The sequence below is a fragment of the Diadema setosum genome, chromosome 18, assembly GCF_964275005.1.
Source record: "Diadema setosum chromosome 18, eeDiaSeto1, whole genome shotgun sequence".
In the NCBI taxonomy this organism is placed as follows: Eukaryota; Metazoa; Echinodermata; class Echinoidea; order Diadematoida; family Diadematidae; genus Diadema; species Diadema setosum.
This window is the reverse complement of record NC_092702.1, coordinates 1972296-1995298: the sequence shown is the minus strand read 5'-3', so window position 1 is coordinate 1995298 and position 23003 is coordinate 1972296. Positions and strand designations below refer to the sequence as shown.

At 40.5% G+C, this 23003-nt stretch overlaps 1 protein-coding gene across 1 annotated transcript in view; it reads left to right on the top strand.

The window, feature by feature from the left end:
* LOC140241920 (fibrocystin-L-like) overlaps window positions 1–23003 on the top strand; it is an 87809-nt gene that overhangs the window by 36941 nt on the left and 27865 nt on the right. Inside the window, exons 23-40 of the mRNA XM_072321666.1 lie at window positions 121–307; window positions 2023–2264; window positions 4658–4843; window positions 5283–5468; window positions 5983–7443; window positions 9933–10076; window positions 10592–10769; window positions 12548–12707; window positions 13193–13349; window positions 14557–14766; window positions 15149–15316; window positions 15828–16028; window positions 16864–18540; window positions 18760–18987; window positions 20147–20398; window positions 20905–21150; window positions 21356–21529; window positions 22589–22834. Coding sequence (XP_072177767.1) covers window positions 121–307; window positions 2023–2264; window positions 4658–4843; window positions 5283–5468; window positions 5983–7443; window positions 9933–10076; window positions 10592–10769; window positions 12548–12707; window positions 13193–13349; window positions 14557–14766; window positions 15149–15316; window positions 15828–16028; window positions 16864–18540; window positions 18760–18987; window positions 20147–20398; window positions 20905–21150; window positions 21356–21529; window positions 22589–22834 — 6303 coding nt within the window. The remainder of the gene's footprint in view (window positions 1–120; window positions 308–2022; window positions 2265–4657; window positions 4844–5282; window positions 5469–5982; window positions 7444–9932; window positions 10077–10591; window positions 10770–12547; window positions 12708–13192; window positions 13350–14556; window positions 14767–15148; window positions 15317–15827; window positions 16029–16863; window positions 18541–18759; window positions 18988–20146; window positions 20399–20904; window positions 21151–21355; window positions 21530–22588; window positions 22835–23003) is intronic.

The following is a 23003-nucleotide window of genomic DNA, read 5'->3' as shown; positions in this document are numbered from 1 at the left end:
TCAACCATACAAAAATGAATGACGTTTGCGAAAGGGATATGTGACCTTTTAAGATCAGAAAGGAGTCAAGTGTAAATTTGATTTGTAATCAATAGTAAGGATGTTTGCCTCTTTCTGCAGGTGGGGCCGTTCTGACCATCAGTGGCCAGCGCTTCGACACGACCGGTGCGACTGTTTCCGTAGGGGGTGAGCCGTGTGAAATCCTGTCCCAAGCTGATGACGAGATTACGTGCACCCTGCCTAGCAATCCTCCAGGAGAACGTGAAGTGATCGTGAACATTGATGGCGTCGGCTTTCCTACTTCAAAGTATGTGATGACCAAAGCTTTGTTTTTTCTCTCTCTTTGCTCTCCCCCATTCCTGCTTTGATTTGATTTGATTTGATTTTGATTTGATTTTGAAGTGATTGTAAACATTGATGGTGTCGACTTTCCTATTGCAAAGTATGTGGTGACCAAAAACTTTCTATTTCCTCTCTCTCTTTGCTCTCCCCATAGAGTTTCTTCTTTCTTCCTGTTTTGATTCAAATTGATTAGATTTTGATTTGATTCTCATTCTATTTGTTCCTGTATGATCATGGTACATGAACACACATGGTTGGTGGGATATATATGCATGATATCGGATTTACAATGTGTAACAAAATATAATCTGACAGAAATATTTTTTTATGTTTAGAGGGGTGAAGGTTCAGGTGTGAGTTTCTTCAATTTGTCTCTCTCTACAAATTAAGTTTGTTAAGATCGCAACTTTCTTTCTGTCTCTCTATCTATCTGTCTGTCCGTATCTATCTATATCTATCCATCTATCTTTCTATCTGATTATTTATCCGGTCTATCTATCTGTCTTTAACAATCTATCTTTCTATCTATCTATTTATCCAGTCTATCTATCTATCTATGTCTCAATCCATCTCTTTCTATCTATATATCTATATCTGTTTATGTATATCAATCTATCTTTCTATCTATCTATCCATTTATCTATCTCTCTGTCTATCTATCTGTCTATCTCTATCTATCTATCTATCTATCTATCTATCTATCTCCATCTATCTATCTCTATCTATCTCCATCTATCTATCTCTATCTATCTCCATCTATCTATCTCTATCTTTGTCTATCTGTATCTACTGTCTATCTCTCTCTATCTATCTATCTTTCTGTCTATCTTTCTGTCTATCTATCTGTCTATCTCTATCTGTCTATCTCTATCTATCTTTCTATCTATCTATCTATCTGTCTATCTCTATCTTTCTGTCTATCTTTCTGTCTATCTTTCTATCTATCTTTCAATCTATCTCTGTCTCTCTGTTTCTGTCTCTCTCTTTCTCTGTTCTAATTCTGCCTTTGTGCCTGCTTGGAATCTACTACTGTATACGCCATATATTTCACGAGTCTAAATTTTCAGGAATCAGGGCTTCCCAACAAGTTCGCGAGTGGTTAAATTCGCGATCATGGAGTCCTGTACTGAATGGAGAAATGTATGTGCATACGTCACGTTCATATCAACATTACAGTCAATATTTTCGCGCGTATTTAATTTCTCGAAAAGCAGCTGACTCGCAAAATTTGCGAAAATAAAAACCTCGTGAAATATTCTCCGTATACAGTATCTGTCCTATTCTCTTGGAATATTCTTTGTCTCTTCTTTATCTTTAAAACATGCTGTCTAAGACCACACTTTACATAATGCGATGTATTACTGGCATATAGTTTTTCACAAGTATGTGAAATTTGAATTCAACTACAGTGTGTTTTGTTTCATATTTCATCGGGGATCAAAATGTGTATATCAATTCAGTGTTACGTTCTATCATTTCATTTTCCATTTTTGTAATCTTATGAAAGCATGTGCAGTTAAAGCGGCCTAGGTTGTTTTGGCACAGAAAACCCTATAGCATTATGCACACTGTCAAATGTCCCTGGCACATGAGACAGGGTTAATGCACTCTCAGTGTAACAGCTGTAAAAGGTATATTTGACACGAGCAACTTCATGATGTTCCTCCCTATTGTTTCCAGCATTGACCTTATAGTGAACTACAACCTCAAGGTCACAGGTCTGTTCCCTAGCAAAGGGTCAGTCAAGGGGGGTACTGAAGTGTCCATCACTGGTCAGGGATTTGGGAAGTCATCTGATGACATCGAGGTCACTCTTGGGGGCAGGACTTGTGAGTTGACATCCGCGGCCGCCAGCCTGCTGACCTGTGTTACCCCGAATGTCAATAACCAGCATGTGGTGTCCCACGATGGAAAGCACGAGGGTGAGTCATGGGTCCTTTGTTGCAGTCTGGCCAGGTTCATGAAAATACAGTATTCATCGCATAATCGGGACAGGTTGGGAGTAGCAAACACGGCGCCTTTAAAGCCCAAACAAAGTTCTGGTATGCCTGCAAAAGTTGTCAAATTTTGCTTCAAAATGTGAACGTATGCCTAGGAAATGTGCGGAATAACGCTGTAATAACAAGATATTCGATGGGTAAGGACGAAAATGGGATATATTAACCAAAAACATTCGGTCTCGGAACTTACCCGAACGGGGTCAGGCTAGACTCGGACTCGGGAATAACTCGGCCTCGCTTTGCTTGACGGCAGGATGAGTTGTACTGCTACTGGTTTTCCCTCTGGATTGTACAGTACCATGCACACGGGAGCGGCCTGTATAAACTACATTGTAGCGTTCTGGCTACTCGCAGTAATGGTCCGAGTTCTTACAACACGCGCATCAAAAACCTCTTTGGCGCGCATGCAAAATTAGTGTGCGCCTCTCAAGCACCTCTAAAAACAATCAAAGACAATTGATGAACAACAACAAAAACTTCAAAGACCGCGCGTCTCAGCAACTGAGGTGATGTGCGTATTATAAAGCGTCTTTGCTAGTAGGCTTGAGGACCGCGCGCTGTCCATTTGTTTTGTACAGGATTAGCACGCACTTTCCTGTCTGCTCAGTAAGGCCTCGTTTGGCCTGTGCCCGTAGTATTATAGAGTAGGCTACTGATGAACATGACGATCACGAACTGTGTGTAAATTGTCTGAAATAGGGTCGAGTTTTCCCTGAGACCGAGTTAGTCTGGAGCCTTCTGGAATAAAAGTCGGTTTACCGACTTTTATTATTTTTCTCAAAATACTCCAAAACGACTCATCATTCCGGCAAACCGCGTCAGCCAGGTAAGTTTCTTTGTAGACTCTTTCGATATATTGCAAGCAAATATGAAATGGTGCCAGACGGGTTCTCAAGCCCTTACCAGAACTTAGTTTTCACTTTAAGCGGGGTGCCCGATTTGCGATGAGCACTCACCATACACTAACGGCATACAACATGTACATGTAGTGCACACACACATGCATACTGACGTACTGTACATGTACATGAATACACAACCACGCTACCCCTCTGTGCGACCCTCTAGCTCTCCACTGCTTTCTCGCAATGATGTAGAGTAATCGCAACCGGGTTCTTCTTCTGTCACCTCTCTTCGAACACAAAATATGTGGATTAAAAGCTAGCACTTTCTTCAAACATTCCTAGAATTCTTGGACACGTAGGGCGTTCCGTATAAATACATATCCACAACCATGAGAAATGATTACCCAGAACTGATGTGGGAACGTCAATGAAAAGTCCTTCAATCATTCAATCATCACGGCTTGATTGTTTACTTGCCGCGATCACTGCACTGTACATGTGTTGTCAATATGTAGCGATCTAGCTCGCCATATATACACACATGTACAGAAAAGAGAAGGCGGGCAGCGAGCTGAAATGTACGTGTACTGGATGGACGGAGGTCATAACACACCAGTCCGAAGCTTGCTTTGTAAGTTCGATGTAAACGACAACTGATAGGGAATTTTTGAAATATTGTTGTGGTATTTTGGTAGATTTTTGGGTAAAATATCAACAAAATCAAAGATCGCTTGAAGAAAAATTGTCCTGTTTATCAGAGGTCCCCGCCCGATTATCCAGCGAAAATAATGTGCATTGGAAATGTTTCTGGGAAGCTTATGTCATTTAAGCGAGGTTCCCGATTATCAGATGCCCGATTATGCGATGAATACTGTAAATTCTTTCCATTCGTTGTCTCTTTGTTGACGTGTTGAAGAAATTCATAGTTAATTCTCCAACAACGTGTTGTTCCCAGTGTTGATAGCTAAATGTGGCAAATGATAAATATGTAGGTATTTATACAACCGAATGGCAAAGCTTCACCTATCTGTTTTATCCTGCTTCCATGCTTTCATGTGTTCATCATGAATCCAACATACGTAGTGTACAATAAAAAACTGTCACTGAAGTTAGTACTGTACAGTGCATTGTAGTTCAATGAAACATTTGTTTCATTTACACATCCCAATGACAGATCAGTGGTTAAAAAAAGTGCACAATCAAAGTGAAATCAATTGCATAAATTGAGCTTTAGAAATAAAACTTCACAAATTTGCCATATCAAACAGTTGATCAAAATGAAAAAGAGTTCTAGAGAAAAAGCCTTGAGGCCTTGTATAAAATAGTATTGTTCTCTCAGGTATGATGAGTGCTTATAAAAGCACACTAAATATCATACAATATCAAACAAAAACAAAAAACCCTAAGTAAACTTGATCATTGACAATAATAACAACAACACGTAAACAATGTTTTTGTCACTCTCTGCAGTCTTTGGAGTTGGCTATGCCTGGAATCCATCTCGTCTTGATATCATCGAGGGCGACACTGTCACCTTTACCTGGGCTGTGCCCAAATTTGTGGAAGGGATCGCTTATTCGGTACACCAGACAGCGAAGGAATCGGCCACTGTGTATGATGGGAGTGGCTTTAACAGTGGAGACCCCACAACAACAGGTTAGTGTCGAGTGTAAGATGTCAGTTTCTGTCTTTTTGGTGAAAGGAATATATGTAAACACAGGGACACTGATCAGAAATTGATATAATCTATCAATGGAAAATCGAGCAAAGAAAATAGGATTCTTTCAGGATTTAAAATTTATGAAGGTACTGTCAAAAAAGTAATGTTCGCATGCATTTTAATTTCGCGAATTTGGCGAGTGCCAAGATTCACGAAATTAAAATGCATGCAAAATTTCTTGTCTACACTACATGCATTTGAATGCCAGTGGCAATTTGCAATCATTTCACGCCACAAAAAAGGCTGTTGGCTCTACAATTCGCGAAAATTTTGTTCCGCGAAAATATCATGTTTTACAGTAGTCACCAGGAGAATAGTGATCAAATGTCTATAATTTTGAGAAATGATTGTGTTTGTTGTTTGTGTGCTTAACAGGGCAATTCTCCTTTAAGTTTGATGTACCGGGGACTTACTACTTCTCGAGTGATGCAGTGAACGGCGAGGAGGCTCCAAGTCCCATTTACATGACGGGGGTTATCGTCGTTGGTGAGGCAACCTCGGTGGCATCTGAGCTGTATGTCTCAGTTGGAGGCCTCGAGGCAGAGTACGATGTTCAGTCAGGTAAGAAATATGTGATCTGTATTTTGAGATGAAAGGTTGTGGTGTTGCGTTACGAACAACTTCAAAAGTATGGATCTGTGATAAAATTCACAAAGAAAGAATAACCCCAAACCTCTTCTTCAACTCCCCCCAAAAAGTGCAACATGTAGCATGATGCCTATAAGATTTCCAGGAAACTTGTGCAGAGAATATTGATGTAAAGGTTTTATTTTGATGTAGTGTCATGTGGTCAACATTATGTACAATGTGTTCTTTGAAGGTTTTCACAGTGGTGGAACATTTGGTGGTAGGTGGTTTCACAGTACACCGTGTTTTCTTATCCTGCATATGCAATCATGTGCAATGCTTTGCTTAAGTATTTCAAACAATTTCAACTGACTCAGTTAAGATTTGTATTAAGAATTTTCACACCAATTTACCAACTGGTGTGGCAAGTTGCAGTCCTCTTAAGCTCCTAAATTACATGTGTTTCCCTGATTGTCCACTAACCTGAGGCTGAATTCTCTTCTTCCAGGTGCGTCGGCTCCAAGCGGTGGAAGTTGCCCCGGCGTGACAAGCGTCATCTCCGGCTGCTCCGAGACAGAGCCGGACAGCAGCGAGGAATCCTTCAGCTTCCTCTACTCAGTCTGCCATACTCCCTCTGTCTCCTCGATCGGACCCAACACAGGGACCAACGGAGAGCTCCTCACCATCGCGGGTGTCGGCTTCAGCGATGAATCGTGCGACATCCAAGTTTCCATTGGTGACCAGGGGTGCACGGTGCAGTCGGCATCGTCAACAGAGATCCTGTGTCAAGTCGACGCAGGTGCGGTTTTAAACGTGGGAATACTCTACCCCGTCACGGTGAACATTAAGAATCGTGGCCTGAGCCAGATGAAGCAGCCTCTACCCCTGGACCGTTCCTTTGTGCTCTTTCCCCGTGTGGATGACGTCTCTGCACATCAGGGTTCCCTTGTTGGCGGCACCCAACTCATTCTGACTGGTGATGGTTTCTCTTCGGAGCCGACTGTCCTTGTTGGTTTCAGTCCCTGCAGCATTCAGTCTTACAACTACACACACATCCACTGTGTTACCAACCCCTATTATGAGGGTGTGTATGACATCTCAGTCATCATTGGCAGCATAACCAGTAGGTGGGCGACTGCTCAGAATTTTACCTACTCCAACATCAGCACACCAGTGGTGGAAAGCTTCTCACCAGGAACTGTAGAGGGCGACAGCACCATCATGTCATTCTCTGGCTACTTTGGGCCGTCCAGCAGTTCTGAGGATGTCACGATTACAGTCGGTGGGACAGACTGTGAAGTCACATCGCTAAACAGCAGCACTATTATCTGCGATGTAAGCTATGTTCCAGTGGGTACCCAGAATGTGATGCTCCACATTGCAGGAATGGGTGACGCCCACTTTGAGACCACCGCCACAGTCTGGAGTGAGAAGAAGCTATACAGTGTGACTCCATCTGAGGGTAGTACCAGTGGTGGGCAAGAGATCACCATCAGTGGCAATGGGTTTATCACTGAGGACACCACAGTCAGTATCGGTGGCACCTCTTGTGCCATTCAGTCAGTGACAATATCCTCCATTGTTTGCATCACCCCATCTGGTTCTGAAGGTTCACCGGCTGTGGAAGTTTCTGTTGGTTCCCTATCCTATGACACAGATGTAACCTACACGTATTCTGCAGCCCAAACACCGACAGTATCGTCAGTTTTGCCATCATCTGGCCAGACAGGCGACACGATCACGGTGTCCGGTACAGGATTCAACACTAAGGCATCTCTTAACACCGTCTCCATCGATGGTGTAGAATGTTCTGCCACCTCAACAAGTACAACTTCACTTGAATGCACTGTCGGTGCTCACTCAGCCGGTACCTACACTGTTGAGGTGCACGTGAAAGGGAAGGGAAATGCAGAGAGTACATCAATGTTTGAGTATGACCTCAGTGTGTCAGATGTCAGTCCAAATGAAGGTATGTATGTGTGTTCAAGGAGCAATTTGTCCTGTAAAGTGCTCACTACCATTTGTTATGCAACAAGCATACACTAGTCAGAAAATCTTGGCTGCATACGTAGTGAGTGAAAATCATTTCATGCGAAAGTTATGTCAGGAATGCTGGTATGGGAAAATTGTCAGTGTGCTATGTAAATCTTTATAATACTCTTAAGATGTTGAGTAGAATTGAATGATTTCAACTGATTACGGTAATTCAATTGCATTTTAGAAATGTGCTATTTCACAATCAATCTAACATAACATAGTTTATTTTTGCGAGCAGATTGCTGAGCCAAATTTTAAAGTTAAATTGTGACGTCTATTATATTGTATCGATCTGTATTAAAGTTTATAGATAATTTGTTGTCTGAGAATTTAGAAATGACATTATTTTGCATTCATACATTTTTCCTCCCAATACATAGAAAGAGTATCATTTGGTGGTGCTTTTCAAGGTAGAAGGAAACTAGATATTGTCTTAATTCATCTCACAATATACTCTTTGAAGAATATTTCAGCACAAATTCTTTTTCCTTAGATTTATAATCTGATTGTTTTTCTTTTTCTTATTGTGCGGCTGTCATAGGGGTATCAGCTGTTCCTGTTTCAAGTTAATACCTGTTGACAGCCATTTAATAGCTGCTAAGATAATTCTTCATTTTTCTCAACATTATTTTTATGACAAAAGCATTGCATTTCTTGACCTTATAAACACTTGAGCAGAAGATGCGATTGCATCAATTAACAAATCTGTAAACATCTGTTATAGGGATGGCAGCGTTTTGACAAAATGTATGCTATTTCATTTTATTTTTCACTGCACTGGCTTAATAATTAGCATTTTGAAACTAGTTATATCATTCTGTTCATGATTATTGCATTCTTAGTGAATAGGTACACACCTACTTTTGCAGCATGGCCAGCATAAGAGATGTTACTTCACATAACTTTACCTTGATTTAAGACTGATTCACCAGCAAAGAAATGTGTATATCAAACCCCCAGGAATTTATGCTCAAATAGTTGGTCTTGAAAATGTATTCAGTAATAAAGGCATGCACTCATTTAGTATTGAGAATTAGGTTTTTGCTATGAAGGAAGATTTTACAGTAAATTAGGTACACTGGCACAGTGTTATGAAAACTTCACTTGCATCGATACATTGTAGTTGCTAAAACTTTAATCAATATGCTGCGATTGAGTAATTTCACTTCATTATATGCACTTTATCTGAATGTTAGGAATGAAAAATTAATTTGAATATACCTCTTCACCTTATGTCGTTATGGCATGCTTTAAAAAATTTTGTCTGTCCACATGTTACAATCGTGACAATTTTCAGAAATTTTGATTCATTAATGTTCCATAATTTCCTTCACAGAAGTTTTCAGTTTTTGCAAGTGTTGCACATTTTGACACATTTGAATAAATTCTTATGATTCAGCTCATTTCATTTTTGTGGAAATAGTACTTATAATTAAAACCTTGATATTCTTACAATTTTATTTCTTTGCTATTTCAAATACTGCACAAATATTCTCAAGTCACTTAAGTATATCTCAGCTGAAAGTATTGTCTGTCTGTCCCATTGACATTTAACGAGAACAGATATTGTGTAATAACATCACTTTCCATGATTTGCATGTGTGGTCGCGATAAATAGCACTGCATGAAAACTTACAAAACTTTAAGACTTCATCATAATTCTTTTTTCTTTTGTCTGATTTTGATGAATCTCCCATTCTATTTGTTTGACTTCACTGTTAGTATTGAAGTAAACCCAACTTGAACAATGTGGAATTCAACTTTAGATCAACTTCAGACCTGTAATTATACTCACTCCCATGGCCTCTGGGCAGACCAATGTTGTCAAAGAATACTGGGGGGGAGGAATAACCCCATGACATGCTAGGGAACACATTTCTATAATTGATTTATGTTAAAGAGTTAACAAATAAATTCTGTAGCTAGCCAGTGTTGCTGAGTTGAGAGCATTCAGCAAACTGAACTGAAAGTCTTAATTTTCTATAGTTGATAGACTCATTGTATCATAGGAGACCTTTTAGGATATGGTTGTTTAATGATTCCAGGTTGGCATGCATTTAAATTAGCCAGGGAAATGCATTGTTCTTGACTCCAATTTACACTGCAGTAATAGCTTTTGTATCTGAATTCATCTGTGGCAAAAGATAAGTTCAGAGAGTTGCATGGCTGTGGATTCATCAGGTGATAGTAACATATCAAGTGAGAAAGGCAGTATTCTGTTCAGCTGGTGTATTATGAAATGTGCAACATCAACATCTATGAGGAAAAGAACATTACGTTTTTCCCCATGCATGATTTTGCCGCAGTTATCTTTTGCATGTTTTGTAATTCTAATTTGCTGAAATGGTTCCTGCTGTGGAGTCTTCTCTTGTCAGAGTTTGCTCTTCAGTATCACTGTGTCTGAAACTTGTTGAATTCCAGGAAGTTTCGGTGGAGGAAGACTTCTGACCATCAATGGGTCCGGCTTTGACTCACAGACCAGTCAGGTGTACATCTGCAACAATCCCTGCAGTATTGAAGACAGCACTGGTTCCTACATCCTGTGTGAGGTGCCACCAAACTACGGTAAGATGTCTAAAAGTTTCTCAGAGTCAAATTGCACCACTTCAGATGCTGTTACTCTACAAAGATGCTGCAATTAATAGATCCTAACAAGTAGAACCTTGCCTGTTGTTCCAATCAGATTTTGCCCAGTGAAGCAGTTATTGTACCATTTCAAAGGTTGTATTACAGATATATACATTGTACCTTTCTTACATGCTACTAGTGGACTTGATGTGAGCATGTTCTATAGACATTATTTTATAGATCAAGTAATATTGTGAAACAGACATTAATGACCTTTCCACTTGATATAGAGTTGGGTATCTTTCAAATCCATCTCCTCTGTCACACAGTATCCCTTCACTTATTTGACACTTTCCCAGATTTAGTGATTTTCAATGTGATGTATGATGGTCATGTGGTTTTTGATGTCATGATAAAATCCTTGCTGCTGATTAGCACTGACATTGATGCTGTAGTTTGGGCTTGAATCTGATGACATGAGACCTAATAAAAAGTATTTTTCTCTTCTACAGCGAGTGGGGAGGAGCTGGACTGTCAGGTCAGTGTGTGGGTTGGCAGCGGGCTGCAGGTCAATGCCACCAGTACCTTCACCTACCGGCGGTCACTGACACCTACCATTTCTGGTGTGAGCCCCAGGAGGGGTGGTACCGCAGGTGGGACAAGGGTTACCATCAATGGAACCGGATTTCTGTAAGTCACCTTCAGTATTCTCACACAGTGTCTGAGGCAACACCTGAAAGATTCTAATCATCTTATTTGTCGATTGCTCACCATGTGACATGTAGTTAAAAGTGCAATTGCACACTGTTGCACATGAGCATGCAATTTATGTCAATCAGTTTTGGATATTGCACATTGACATCACCCATTTGCATTCATTCCCATGATGGGCTCATAATGAACTCATAGATTTGCACCACTGCGCACCTCTGACATCACAATAAAAATATTTTTGCAGTACACACTCAGTCAGTTACAAGCATGATTCAGTCACTCATTTAACTGTCAACATCTTAACTGATCACTTTCATGTACTACTGCTACGATACACTGTACTGCAGTTTGCCTTTTGTTATTTCTGTACTCTATATGTGGATTGCGTTCAGTGATGTCTGAGGAATTGTATCAAACTGATAGTGTATGGTCTTGACTCGTGCAGTGGGACAAGTTTTTGCACCTGGTAAAAGATGAGGCACACAATTCAACTTTGCTTTGTCTCTCATTGAATAGAATGCGTCATCTGTCACCTGGTATGAAATCTTGTGTCATCACACTTGTGACCATTCACTTATAACCATTCACTATTTGTATAGTGTAACTCTCAACTTTTCTTCTCAACAACTGACAACAATATGTTGTCTCTTCTCTGGTGGACTTCTCTTCTATTTTTGCCAGAGCTCTTGCTTCTTGTGTTAATATTAATACTTTCACTACTTTCACATCTAAAGAAGATCAATGTAATGCATACTAGACAGTGGATGGGGAGACGTGAAAGTAAGGCAAATAGATGATGCTGTGGTGAAATTCATTAACCTTGCATGAATGCTTTATTTTGTAACTGTCTGAATATTTGAATTTGTCTGTATGTAGTATTTGTTATGTAAATGCGTAACTTAGCCCCTGGGCTACGAGATATGATGTGAAAATTAGAAAGGAGAACTTCAGTCATGAAGTAGATAGTAAGATGAAACACAGTACAAAATACATAATACACACATTGTAAATTATAACTTATGGAACAAACATAACATATACATTGTATGTATATATATATATATATATATATATATATATATATATATATATATATATATATATATATACATATATATATATATATAACATAATATAATATAATATAATAACATATATATACATATAACATATACATTGTATGTATATATATATATATAACATAATATAATATAATAACATATATATACATATAACATATACATTGTATGTATATATATATATATATATATATATATATATATATATATATATGATATAAATCAATACAAATTACATGTTCTGAGTGAAGAGATGGATTTTCAGTAACTTTTTGAAAGTTTAGATTCAGATATGAGAAAGAAAAGACAATGTTTCATGTAATGTAGTCTCCAGTTGACCCAAATAAGCAGAGGCTGAGTATTGGGATCATTCAATACATACTATATCAAAACAACAACAACAATAACCACAACAACCACAACCACAACCACAACAACAACAGCAACAACAACAAACACACACAGACTTGCCCCCTCCAAGAAGAAAGAAGAAGAAGCAAAATGTACATCTCTCTTAAAGGTTTTGTGCTGTTTTATAAATTTTGCTAATTTTTGATCTTGTAAGTTTAGCAGAATATCATCACTGATTTGGCACTAAATTTATTGGTGTCAGGTGTATTATTGGGAACACTTACATAATCGTCAACCAATTGTTTTTTATGTGTATTTCCTCAGGTCTTCTGGCAACATAGTGACCATTGGTGGGACAGAGTGCATAGTGGACACTGAGTCTGAGACGGAGATTGTCTGTGTGACCGAAGCTCATTTTCCCAATGAGATGACTGAGGTCAAAGTTGAGGTCGGGTCAAATGGTGCTGCTTTGGCAGACTCCGAGGTAGGATCATGCTTCTGAATTTTCTGCAGTAATGATTATCCAAAGAGTGATGATTTTGGAATGTAAACTAATGCAGATGGAAAGTTTCAGTTGGCTTTAATTGAACATTTATTGTCATTGATTAAAGTATTATGTGTTTTATTTTCAAAATATACAAGCACGTTTTTTTTTCAAAGGTATGATTGAGATATCCTTAAAACTGATTTGTCTCTTGTCAAATGAGTCTCAATTTGCAAAACTTCGTATGCTTTTAAAACTTTGTAATTTGTATTCAAGCTATCTTTGCTAAATATTATATGGTGACCAGGCAACTGTCAAATCATTATTAACCTGTTGAGGATGGACTGGTTTTGCTTTAACACGCATTTCCCATAGACACCTGCCTGAGTATTCTTGGGACTTGTCTTCAACAGGTTAAGGGGATATAGTTTAAGCTTTCTTTGGGTAGGTTTAACTTGGTTTAAACCTATGCATTTCAATGCTAGGGAGCTGCAGACTACTTCTACATCGATGTCTGGTCATCACGATTCACCTGGGGAAATCAAGACCCACCTGAAGAGGGCGCTTTTGCCACCATCGGAGCAGGCCAGACGATCCTATTGGATGTTGATACCCCTGTTTTACGTGTTCTCCTCATTGAAGGTATCAGAATGTCTGTTCTACTCTCTCGGATTATCTTTAGCAAAGACTAATATTAATGATTCAAAATTTTAAATGCATTCTCCATTGTCTTGAAATTTACTTAATTATCGTATGGTTGTTTTATCCTGCCCTGATGAAATGTTGTCATGGAATGCAAGCTTCAACTTTGTGATAAAGTCTGTGATATTGAAGTTGTGTGCACTTCATTCATCTAAAAAGCTGTAGACTCAAAGTTGAATATACAGATGCGTTGATGGTATTATGGTCATATTTTTATAACTGCTTACAAAAAAGGATGACCTTTTGTGAAGTACAGTGGAGTATTTACTCAAAATCTTACCAAAGAAGCTGTGATATGGCTCAATATTAAATCAGGAGGGATGTTCTCATTCTACAAGAAGCTGGTGGTGGTAAGGAAATTGACTTGCTTTGCCTTATTTAAGAATGAGTCTCTTATCCCATAATACTGCGGCCAAAATTTGAAGGATTCTCAAACAGTTTCAAAGGCCCTCTTGAAAAACAGATCACTTGTGTTCTCACACTCCTCACTGAGACAGGGGCGGATCCAGGAATTACATAAAGAGGGGGCGCCTTTACAAAATCAAAGGGGGCGCATGTACCCCTCCCCCATTTTTTAAAATTTCTTTTGTTTTAATAAAAATAAAGGGTGGGGGGCGCTCGCCTGGTGCGCTCCCCCCTGGATCTGCCACTGCTGATATTTTTGCCTAGCAATCCCTGACTGGTTCCGCTCTCATGGTAATCAAGTTCCCCACCGATAAACAGCTAGCGCTTTTGCTAGCAGGGAAATTGCACAGAAATTCAAATGTGAGGACCACGAAAATGTGCACATTGTGGAATACCTATCAGTGACAGTTGGTCATGTTGACTGGTTTGCGTACAGTGTTGGGCAATGACCTGCAGTAAATAATTTTTACATCAGGAGAAAGCCACTTTTAGAAACCCAGAGTGTTTACACTGCAGCTAAATCATTTATTCTAGGGTAGCTATCAGAGGCTCTTAAACCACTCCCTGTAGGTGGTATCTGTTTCAAAATCTGACTGGATATGATCACCTTTGCCTTATTCAATCTGTGTATACTGAGCTAAAAGGCTGCTCAAGGAGGCATCAGACACTGACTTTTGCAGAGTATAAATGGTTGACCTGTCTTTCCTTATTTCCCCGTCCTGTTTTACAATCCCTCAAAAAGGTGGCACCCTCATCTTTGATGAGAAGGACCTGACCTTGAATGCAGAGTACATCATCATCACCGAGGGTGGTCATTTTCAGATCGGTACCGAGGAAGAACCATTCCAGCACAAGGCTACCATCGTCATGCACGGCCATGTCCGCTCCACCGAGCTTCCCCTCTTTGGCGCCAAGACATTCGCTGTCCGCAATGGCACAGTGGACATGCATGGTAAGTGTATATGAATGGATAGATCGATAGAAAGCTACACGCATGATTATGTGTGTGTGTTTTACACCATGCATTTATATGATGATAATGATATGAACAATTGATAATAGTACATCCATGTTCATTTGTCTATGAAAATGTTTCTAAGCGCTGTACAATTAGCAAGAGAAACAAACATATATTCATGTATAAAGTAAATATCACTGTAGTGCATCGAATCATTGAGAGTTTTCAGATTCATGTCAATCCATGTGTTGAGAATATACATAACTTCGGCACCACAGACTAGCAGAGAGAGAGAGAGCATTCATCATTCTCATGAGATAGTTTTCTATCAAACTTCCTCATCATCATAAACCAACTCATTGTGATGTCATTACAGGAAAACATGTGCCAATCATGTGGACCCACCTGGCTGAGACCATCGAACCCGGCGCCACCCAGCTGACTCTCATGAAAGCTGTCACCTGGGAGGTCGGCGACCACTTCGTCATCGCCTCCACCGGAGATCGTCACAAGCAGAACCAGAATGAGGAACGAACCATCACTGGTATTTTACTCGGCTCACAATGCTATACTCTCTTTAGTATGATGCAATGAAAGCAGCTCACATCTCATTCAGTTTCCTGAAGTCCAGATCTATGTCATTCTACTCTGTGACTTTAGAGATTTGTAGGCCTATGATTTGAAAATCATTTCTAGGATTCAGGACTTACCAGTTTATGTCCTGAGGAAATGAATGTATTCATCAGTGTGATGTCCCTTGATGATTATAAAATTGACTTCTCACTGTCTCATTAGATTTTTGAAGAAAATCCTACAAAGTTTCAATGCTGTGCTTGATTTCTTTGAGTTCTTGAGGTTTATCTTGTCCTCTGTGTAAAAATTTTGTCTGCTAAAGCACTTTTCTGATCAGAGTTCATCTGATGAACAAAAGTCACAAATCAATCAGACATTTAAAGAAAATCAGCGTGTGTTCCAAAGTGGAACATGATGAATGCACAGAATTCAGAAATATCTTGAATGATTCAATTTATCCATAACATTTTTTAATCTCTCAGCGATATCTGGAGATGGCATGACCCTGACCTTTGAACCACCAATGGACTATGAACACATCTCCATCGTGCAAGAGGTCGAGGGCGTTGTCCTGGAGACGAGGGCAGAGGTCGGCCTGCTCACCCACAACGTCAAGATGATGGGCAATGTCAACTCGGACTGGACTGAGCAGATAGAGGCATGTGAGGAGGAGTTTAACACGGGTACGGTGCTCTGATTCTCTTTCTTGGGCTGCCATGTTTAGTGATCGTACCTTGGAAATCATACCCTGGAAGTGGGCTTAAAGTTATACCTAACTTATTTGCCTCTCTGTGCCAATGAAGACGATTACTTTCTGTTTGATAGGCTCTGTGCAGCTGGAGTACATGGACATTTAAAAACTTCATCAGGGTTATATATATAGCCATCTATGTTAGCAGATCCTACCCAAAATTTCTTTAGATTTGTTTTGAATGTGTAGATTGTTCCATTCTGGTATCACTCTGAGAAAAAGAGGTTTACCTCACTTTGTATTGACATGCTTCTGCAAAGTCTTAAATTGGTGTCCTAGTGTTTGGCTACCAATTGAAAAGTCAAAGAAGTCAGTTGACTGGAGAACATCTATTCCCTGTACAATTATGTAGGTTTGTATCATGTGTTATCTCATGGAGATAATCACAGGTTTACTCTTTAATCGTGAGACCACAGTATGTAAAAAATTTGGATATGGTTGTTACACATATGGAAACTTTTTTTTTTTCAGAAAGAATCAGTTGAGAGTGCAAAGAGAATTATTTCATGAGGCAAAGTCCCGAGTTACATGACAAATTTTGTCAAGATATACTATCCCAGGACCAAACAAAAATGCTTAAACATGTGTTGATTAAAAGATAACGACATAAGCTAGAGAAACGTTAGTCCTTGTTTTGTAGTTATCTATATGTAACTAATTCTCTTACCTGCACATCTTGAAATAAACTAATGTGTTTTTTTTTCCTCCTGAAAACTATCATTGAACCATCAGCCATATTATCTTTTCTTACCATCTTTTTCCTTCAGGAATGTTTGAAACACAGACCTGCTTTTTGGGACGTTTTGGCGACGAGACAGCAAGTGATCAGTTTGGCTCCCAGATCATGTTCTTTGCCAAGGAACAGGATGCTCATTTGGTCCAAGGACGCTTAGAGTACGTGGAGTTCACTCATGCAGGACAAGCTTTCCGCTTGGGACGATACCCCATCCATTTCCACATGAACGGCAATGTCACAGGGTCGTACGTGCGGGGCTGCAGTGTGCACCATACTTTCAATCGGGCAGTGACCATCCACGGAGTCCATGGTCTTCTTGTGGAGCACAATGTTGCCTTCAACATTATGGGCCACGCCTTCTTCATGGAAGATGGCATCGAAACCAACAATGTCATCCAGTACAACCTGGCAGTATTTGTACGCCCCAGCAGTAGTCTTCTCAATGTTGACGTGACTCCAGCAAGCTTCTGGGTCACTAATCCTGACAACACTGTCCGCCACAATGCAGCCGCTGGGGGCAGCCATTTTGGCTTTTGGTACAACATGCCCCAGCACCCAGGCGGCCCATCATTTACAACGAGCGTGTGCCCCCGCAACGTCCCCTTGCGAGAATTCACTAACAATACTGCCCACACCATGGGCTGGTACGGCATCTGGATTTTCCCGTCCTACTTTCCCAAAGTGGGCGGAGGCTGCGGAGCGACAGAGTCCACACCAGCCAAGTACTACAACCTGACCGTTTGGAACACCGAGAGAGGAGCGGAAGCTGTAAGTGTTGGCGCAATTCAGTTTCACAATTTCCTCTCCTCAGACACTGTGGAATCTGGCTTTGAGTATCAGATAATCAGTGAACCGATCTGGGGCGATGAGGGTGCTCTCATCAAGGATTCCACTGTCATTGCTTGGACTGAGGGGTTGTCTGGTAACAATGACAGTGCAAGGTGCACCAAAGCTGGAGTATTGGGACCGCATTCCAGATACCTGACTGTAGATGGCGTCACTTTCATCAATTTCAACCGCAGTGATTGTGCCGCTGTGGGAGCCTGCAGCAAATGCCGATTTGAGCAGGGGGGTTTCCCAACGCGCTTCACGGCCTCAACCCTATTGAACTCACCAAACAAGGCGAGATTCCAGTGGAAGTTTGAGACTTGGTTGGAAGACCTCGACGGTTCATTAACAGCAGGGCATCCCATGGGTGGTCAGCCAAACACCAAGGTGGTGCCTGACATGGGAACCTTGCCCTCAGATTGTGAGACGAGTGTGGATGCCTACAGCCTTGGCGTGTGGCCTGGAGCGATTTGTCGTCCCAACATCAACTTCCATCGCTTCGCCTTCAATAATCCAAGCCCAGAGTCACTGCTTTACAAGAAAGCCTTCATCACCAATGCCCATGGGACAGCCTTCTCTTCCTATCACAAGAAGCGTATAACCAATCCCAAGGGTTGGATGGTTCTACTAATAGATGGCGAGGCTACGGAAATGTACTTTGCGAATCGTGAGCATGTAACAAACATCTCCTACACCGGAAAATTTGATGACTTTGGTGATGGTGACTTCGTCGTGCTGTCTCACAACCTCACTCAAAAAGTTGACGTCGTATCAATTCTAGGCGATCTGAGAAACACCTCAGAAAGTCCTCTGACCTACGCAGAAAACAACAATGGAGACTACTACATCAATCCAGAAACAAATGATCTGACATACATTGGTGAGTCCTTTGGTTCTTATATTCTGCCATGATAATCAGTTGGTTACACTTCATCAGGTTGAATTGTTCATGTTTACGTCAAATCTCTCTGCAGTGACTGCAGTATCCAGTTATAGCAGAATTTGTTTAATAATTCACATCATCTTCTAGAAGAAGAGTGAAGTTTGGAGGTTGTATCATGAAATCCTGGGAATTTCTCATTTTTCTCATCACATCTAGTGTCTGGAAAGGGTAATGCAGAGGAAAAAGATGTTTTTACTGACCTGGATGTCTACCGGTGCTACTTCAAGGACTGCATCCCTCCGGTCCCCGAACCACCGCCAGAGGGGCGGCCAGCAGAGGTGTTCTACTGGTCCAACCCAGCCACCTGGGAGAATGTGACGGAGGGATGGGGTGGACATGGGGGCGGGGTACCAGAGGATGGTGATGATGTGCAGATTCTACCAGGTGAGGATGGTGAATGACCAGACATGTCTGGAGCAAAGGGGGTTTGTGTTCATGAGCTCATGGCAGACTTTCAATTGCTGTAGGAGGTTTGATATGATAGAAGATAAGGGCTTCTACCAACCTTCAGTGATTTGCTGGCAAGCTTTCACCCACTCCTGTGGACTTCTTCAGGCCGAGTGTTTCTCTAACACTGCTTGCAGTGCTAGAGAAACGGTGCAAACACTTGGCCTGAAGAAGTCCACAGGAGTGAATGAAAGCTAGCCAGCAAATCACTAAAGGTTGGTAGAAGCCAGAATCTCCCATTGTATGATCTCACCAACTGATGAAAGTTATCTGCATCAACTGTCTGTTTGTCTAGTCTGAGGGAATATGCCCTTGTAAGAAGGACCTGTTTGGAAACAAATATGGAAATTTATTAAGTTTTCTTATTTCTTTGGTTACCTTTTTTTTTTTTGGGGGGGGGAGGAATGTAATTTTTATGAAACAGGTGAATTTCTTTAATTTCTCATTTGGAGGAAGAGATTGTGATGTGGGGTTTAGTCATACCTCTTTGACAGGGATGATGCTGTGAGGGCTTTGTGGTGAGGGGAATTAGGAATATGCCTTTTTGTGGCTAAAGTTGTTTTCTGTTGTTCACGTTTGCTCCTTCCCATGATGGAACTTCTTGTAAGTATCCTTGTCAGTTTGATCTTGTCCATAAAACTGAAATCGTGTCTCCAACCTCCAGCCTTTCACTGAACTATGCTTGTATGAAAGGTGACGCCTACAAATGTGTCACCTACAGTGGTGTAAGAAAATTATAAAGGTGGTGCAATAATGAAGGCAAAGTTACTTGAATGTAAATTGTAGCTCTTAAATTTCTAGCTAGATCAGTCAAAGATTAGAAATTAAAAATGAACTCCATAAAATGACACCAGCCTGAATTGAATTGATTTTGCTTCCTCTTGAGACATTGAAACAATAACATTGATCATGACAAATTTTGATGAAGGAATCATGGAAATCACATAATATGTGTAGATGAGGCTTGTCGACATTGACCCCTTGAATATAAGAAACAAAAATTTGATTTTAAATACAAACTAGCATAATCGAACAAATTTCTTTCTTTTTGTGTAATTAATGATGAAGTATCTAATCTTTGCTCTCCTTCCTCCAGGTTTGTATGTCATTGCCAACAGCACACTTCCAACAATGAACAGGCTCTTCATCTACGGCACCCTGGAGCTGGATGATGTGCGAGACTTCACTCTCAGGGCAACTTACATCTTAATCCAGGGCGGGGCGCTGGTCATCGGTCAGAATGAGACCACACCCTTCACCCACAATGCCCACATCATTCTGGAGGGAAATCACAACACGCCGGACATTCCACTGCCTGACCAGGTGAACCTGGGATCAAAGGCGCTCGGTAAGCATTTGATACCTATCTTTCATTTTTCAATCTCATATTGGTTCGTAGCTAGTTGGCAGGTACTCAATATGTGGAAAATGCAAAATGTTTTAATTGTGATTTTAAGTCTTTTCATCCATTAACCCATTATCTCTGTGTCACTCCTTTAACATTTCTGACATTCTTTGCATTCCTGAGTCGTATGGAATGCTCAGCTGCTCATACAGTCACCAGTGAGAATCATATCCATAAGTGACCCAAAGAAGTATACTGAAACATTGTGATAATTTGTGGTTTACTGCTTTGCATTGTCGTTTCAATGAACAACAAGACACTGGAGTTCTTACTCATTCAGACTTTACTAAATCTTCAAACAAAGATTTTTTTTTCTTTTTTATAACTGATTAATCTTAACCTTCGCACAGTGTCTTGTCTGATTAGTTCTGTTCGTGACCTAGCTAGACTGTGAATGTGCAGTGCTGTTAATTGCCGGTAACTTTTGTCTCAATTCTCTTGTCAAACAGGTGTGTTTGGTTCCCTCAAGTTGCATGGCAAGCCACGCCAAGTCATCTGGACACACCTGGCTACCACCGTCCTCCCTGGGGACGATTCTCTGACCGTTGAGGTTGACACAGACTGGGTAGAGGGGGATGAAATCGTCGTGGCGACGACAGACTACGAGTCTTGGCACACGGAGACTTTTGCTATCGTGAAGGTCGTTGACCAGCGAACATTCCGTGTGAATTCTTCGTTTGTGCACAGACACACCGGTAAGACACTATTAGCGCTACACGAGTCTCATTGTAATTAATGTCTTGGCCAATTCCAAACATCCTGTGGAAATTCATTTCATTTAGTGAAATTTAGCTTGTGGCATAAATGATTGTTAAGCCTTTGTTTGAACATAGTGTCTGAACTTCAAAGGGTCATGACTACCAAGTTTTGATTCCTTTTCTGTTTACCTCTTCTATCCAGCGGCAAGTGAAACATTGGATAACGGCCTAGGATCTTACAAGATAGCTGCAGAGGTCGGCCTGCTGACGCGCAATGTCATCATTGAGGGTGCCGACTACCCTCAGCTCCTTGCGGAATCGTTCGGCGCAAGGGTTCTGGTCGGACGGTTCTTTCAAGATGGCACTCTTTATGAAGGTAAAGTAATCTCTAGACATCTTGAACCTTTGATGGTGTTGATGAGTGTGCTTGTGTGCTTGTAATTACGTATGAGTGTGTGTGTTAGTTTTAGTGTAAGTGTTAGTGTTAGAGTGTGGACATGTGTGTTTGTGCATGGGTATCTGTTTGGTAAGGTGTTTATGCAGTTATGCTGGATGTGTCTTCGAACTTCATAGTTTAACATATTGTGATCCACAGCCAGTTTATTCTTCTCTTACACCCAGCCCCCCTTTTTTTTTTCTCTCTCTCTCTTCTTTTTCACACACTTTTTGAGACTTTATGAAATCCACTCATTGGCAGATATGGTTTTATGAGTCTTTTGTTTGAGTATAATATTTGTGTTTAATCAATCTCTTCTACCATTTGATTGTCACCCATTTGACATTGTCTCGCAATAACTGATGAATCAGGGGGCATTTCATGAGGCGTTCTGTCAGAGAAATTTGTGGGACAAATTTGCTCTCAGCCGATAAGGTGCAAGGATTTCAGTAGCTTATAACAGTTTGTCAGAAAAAATATCTGACTAAAAGCTTTGTGAAATGCCCCCCAGATCGTCATCTGAGACCATGTTTGAGAGGAAGCAAGGAGATATGTTTCATCCTATCCATGGTCCACTGTGTTCAGACTTTAATTATCTCTCCCGTCTGTGTGCCAATCATAATTCCACAATAGTAAGTTCTCCCACATATCGTCTTCGTTTTCAGATATGAATGTTATGGCATACTGATTGAAGAGTATTCTTTAACTTTGATTATCATGTAAAGTGTCTTCCCATTATACAGGATCGTCAAATCTTCAAATGTTTCTTGCCATTGTGACATGTGTAAGTTTATGTTATAAATATCATTTGTGAAAAACTTTATCAATGAAATGAAATGAAAAATATCAACCTGAATGAATAAGAAATGAAGGACTAAATCTTTTGTTTCATTATTTTGCCTTCGTAGTAATCCTATAAAATTTTGGAAGGAATAGGAGGTCAATACTAAATCTTTGAGGCATTTTCTGTTTTTTTTCCTCCTCTCTGTCTAACTCCAGGTCGAGCTCAAATCAGCTACACCCAATTTAAGCACTCCGGCCAAGAGGGCTACATCGCAAGTTACGACCCACGATTCTCTGTCTCCTTCCTCAACCTTGGTGACCAACGCCTTGAGGGTGAGGTGAGGGCGCCCTCGTATGTCCGAGGCTGCAGCTTCCACCACGGCTTCAGTCCAGCCATTGGTGTGTTTGCTTCCGACTTCATCCTCATAGAGGACAACATTATTCATCACACAGTGGGATCGGGTAAGCCTTGCAAATTTAAGCCTTAACTGCTTCAAAATTCACAGTTACAACACAATCAGGGCACTTGAACAGTACCGACATGGGGGTGTTTCATAACGCTGTTTCTTATAGTTTCTTATGTTTCTTACTTACAAACGAGTGGTGATCAGTTCTTGTGCTGAATTATTGA